At 35.9% G+C, this 3676-nt stretch overlaps 1 protein-coding gene across 1 annotated transcript; it reads right to left on the minus strand.

Moving 5' to 3' along the window:
- Positions 1 to 435: 435 nt before the first annotated feature.
- Positions 436 to 1374, minus strand: LOC122732651 (olfactory receptor 4P4-like). The gene has a single exon (XM_043972933.1). It carries the CDS (start codon positions 1372 to 1374, stop codon positions 436 to 438), a length of 939 nt encoding a protein of 312 aa, XP_043828868.1.
- Positions 1375 to 3676: the final 2302 nt, after the last annotated feature.

Here is a 3676-nt window from a genome sequence, read left to right on the forward strand (position 1 = left end):
CTAATAAAATAACATCATGAGTAGAAAACATAGTCTTTCTCTTGAAAAGAATTGAAGAGTTTTAAAAATGTATTGTTTTCATTGGTATTTTAAAAAGTCTCCTATTAGACGAAGAAGGTTTCTCCTCCTTCCTCTAGCTACATATTTATGAATAAACCTCTTCCTGACCTATAATCTAACATTGTACTATTTTGTCTTTCTTTATCTTTCATTTTTAGGGCTTCTCTTATCTTGTGCCAGTCATCTCTCTTCTCTTGACATCAGTAGGGTGTTTTTTTTTTGTTTGTTTGTTTTTCCATTTTGAAAAAAAAAGTATTTTGTACGAACTACATCATCTTTTCCTACTGTGAATCATATTGGCTTGAGACAAGACTTAAATGGGAACCAAATGGCAATTTTTCCAACAATGAAACTGTTGTGAGAAAATGCTTTTTTTCAGAAAACAAACTTTCTTCTTAAAAACTTGTTTCTGTTCCATATTTTCATCACTGCACTTTTCATGTCTTTATTTTTCAGAGTATAGATGAAAGGATTGAGCATGGGAGCAATGATGGTGTAAAAAAGAGCAAACACTTTATCCTCACTGAAGGTGGTGGCTGGTCTAATATAAATGAAGAGTACAGGACCAAAGAACAAGACCACAACAGTAATGTGGGAACCACATGTAGAAAGAGCTTTTTGGCGGCTCTCATAAGAGTGTCCATGAAGGGTGTATAATATCATAGTGTAGGAACCCATAACCACTATGAAAACCACTAATGCAACCATCCCTGAACTGACAATCACTAGAAGTCCCACTCTTTGAGTGTCGATGCAAGCAAGTTCCAATAAGGGATATATATCACAGAAATAGTGATTTATCTCATTGGGGCCACAGAAGGGTAATAATATTATGAGGATGAACTGAGAAAATGAATGAAGAATTGCCCAGGCAAAGGCAGCTAAGACCATCATATTGCACCTCTGCCTGCTCATGATTGCCTGGTAATGCAGAGGTTTGCAGATGGCCACATACCGGTCATAGGCCATCCCTGTGAGAATAAAAATTTCTATTGCCCCAAATAAGTGCATTGTGAAAATTTGGATTAAGCAGTTGTTGTAGGAAATGCTCTTCCTTTCAACCAACAAGTCACTAATGAGCTTTGGTGTCACTGTGGATGTGTAACAAACATCCACAAGGGCTAAATAAGTTAAAAAATAGTACATGGGTTGGTGAATAAGCTGACTGCTAAGGATGGATATCATGATTATCAAATTTCCCACTAGAAGAGTCATATAACAAAATGAGAATAGGAAAAAACACAGAACCTGAACCTCGTTATTCTGAGAAAGTCCTAAGAGTACAAATTCAGTGATGTTGTTCCTGTTTTTCATGGTTCATCATGAAGAGTAGCCAGTAGTAAAACCTGTAAGGATATAAGCAATAAATAAATATAGGAAATACAAATTGAGGACAATGTACTTCGTAACCAATTCCCAGGACTTAGAGAAATATAAAAAAATGATAATAAGCATGTTGGAAAATAAAAATGCAGTACGTAATTGAGATATTAACCAAGTATGACATCTCAAACTATACGTCCATAGACATCTTAAGCTAATCATATACAAAATAGAACTTGTTTTTCTTTCACCCTAATCCTTATTATCCTCCTATTTTCTTATTTCTGTAAAGGGCAGGAACAACTCCCCATTACATTAGGTTGGCAAGCAAGAAATCATCCTTGATTCCTCAGTATCTGTCACCACCTTTACCCCTCCATGTTCAATTTGTTGACAAGGCTTTAAATTTCACCTTTGCAATATATCTTGTATATCCATCCTTCTCACATCTGACACTGACACCACTCTAGTGTAGGTCCTTATTACCTTACACTTGGACTATTATTACAGTAAACTATTGGTGGGTCTTCCTAGTTAAGGCTATCTCCATATCAATCCTTTCTCCATTCAGCCATTGAAGTAATTTTTCTAAAGCACAGGTCCAACTATTTACTCAGTAAACTCCAATAGCTGCCACTCATCTCCTGGACCAAATTAAAACAACAACACAAAAACAAAAACCTTGTTTGGCTTTCAAAGCCCTTCATAACCTAGTCTTTTTGAACCTTTTTAGTCTTCCTACACCTTACTCCCCCCATGTGTTTTTGTTGTTGTTTTTGTTGTTGTTTGTTGTTTTGTTTTTGGTGAGGCAATTGGGGTTTTGACATGCCCAGGGTCACACAGTTAGTAAGTGTTAAGTGTCTGAGGCCAGATTTTAACTCAGGACCTCCTGACTCCAGGGCTCGTGCTCTATCCACTGCACCACCTAGCTGCATCCCCATGTGTTTTTTGATCCAGTGACACTGGCTATGGGCATTTTGTCTAGCTCTCCCCCATGTTTAGAATTGTCTCCCCCTTCAAATCTGCACACCTACTTCTCCATCTTCCTTCAACTACCAAATATAATCCCATCTTTTACAGAAAGCCTTTTCCAATCCCTCTTAATTCTACTACCTTCCCTATAGTAATAATTGCAATCAGGGCTATTGTGAGGCTCAGATCAGTTGATGGATGTAAAACAAATACCAGAACTTAAAGCAGTGTGTGGTTATCATCATTTTCATCTTCATAAACATTTGTACTATCCTTAGGTAATAAAGTCTTAATTCTGGTGATGACTTCATTACTGAACTCTTACTAAAGGAAAGTAGTATTTATAAAGCAATAAAGGAGTATGTTGGTAAATGCTGGGATCTGGGGGGAAATTTAAAAAAAAACAGTATTCACATGGACTTTCAATTATAATCTGCTTCATTAGAACTTGTTAAAATCTAGATAGTCAACAAAACAATATATCAAGTGATAATTTGTGGTAATTGCCAATTTCTGAGATATTACATATTCACAATGAATAGTTAATAATTAACTCTTGTAAACTGGTTAGAACTTGCCCCAGGACATTTTTTTAGCATCATCACCACTCACCTGTATTCACATATTCATTGTCATATCAATTCTTCAACCTCTTTTACCACACATGTCCCATCACTTGTCAAACCTTGCCATTCATCTGTTTCCTGTTATCTTTTGCATTTCTCTCCTCCTTAGTCATACAGCCAATACCATAGTTTAAGCCCTAATAAGCCACAACCCTATTTGAATATTTCCTAATAAGTCTACCTTCCTCAAAAGCTTCTGGCTCACTCCTATATTCTTTCCTGAGTGATTTTTCTAAAACAGACATCTAACCAAAGCCCACCCCCATAGTAGCTTCTTATTTTGATATCAGATATATTTGCTTCTATTTATCATTTTAAATATTTCACAACCTGAGCTTCATCACATATTACTCCCCCCCACACACACACACACACAACTTCTTACTGTTTCCTATCTCTCTTTGTTTCCATTAGCTTGAACATGCACACAATTCGGAGCTCTGATTCTTACAATTCTTCTTTTGCTTCTTCTTTTCCCTTTCATGTATTTATTATTTCCAAGTATGTTTTGTTCTCCTATTATGTCTTTGAAACATCCTGTAGTGACTTTTGAATCAGAAAATGCACAATATTCTCCCTTAGGAGTATAATTTATTGGAGAAAATAACCAGGTTTATTTTTTTGTAAAATGATCTGAAATACTACTTAAACTCTTGCTCTCAGACTTATTCATGTAAGGGTGCCTGTTACATTTA

This window comes from Dromiciops gliroides, chromosome 6 (assembly GCF_019393635.1).
Source record: "Dromiciops gliroides isolate mDroGli1 chromosome 6, mDroGli1.pri, whole genome shotgun sequence".
NCBI classification, from domain to species: Eukaryota; Metazoa; Chordata; class Mammalia; order Microbiotheria; family Microbiotheriidae; genus Dromiciops; species Dromiciops gliroides.

Coding starts and splice junctions, on each gene's coding strand:
- LOC122732651 (XM_043972933.1), bottom strand. CDS start 1,374: ATGAAAAACAGGAACAACATCACTGAATTTGTACTCTTAGGACTTTCT.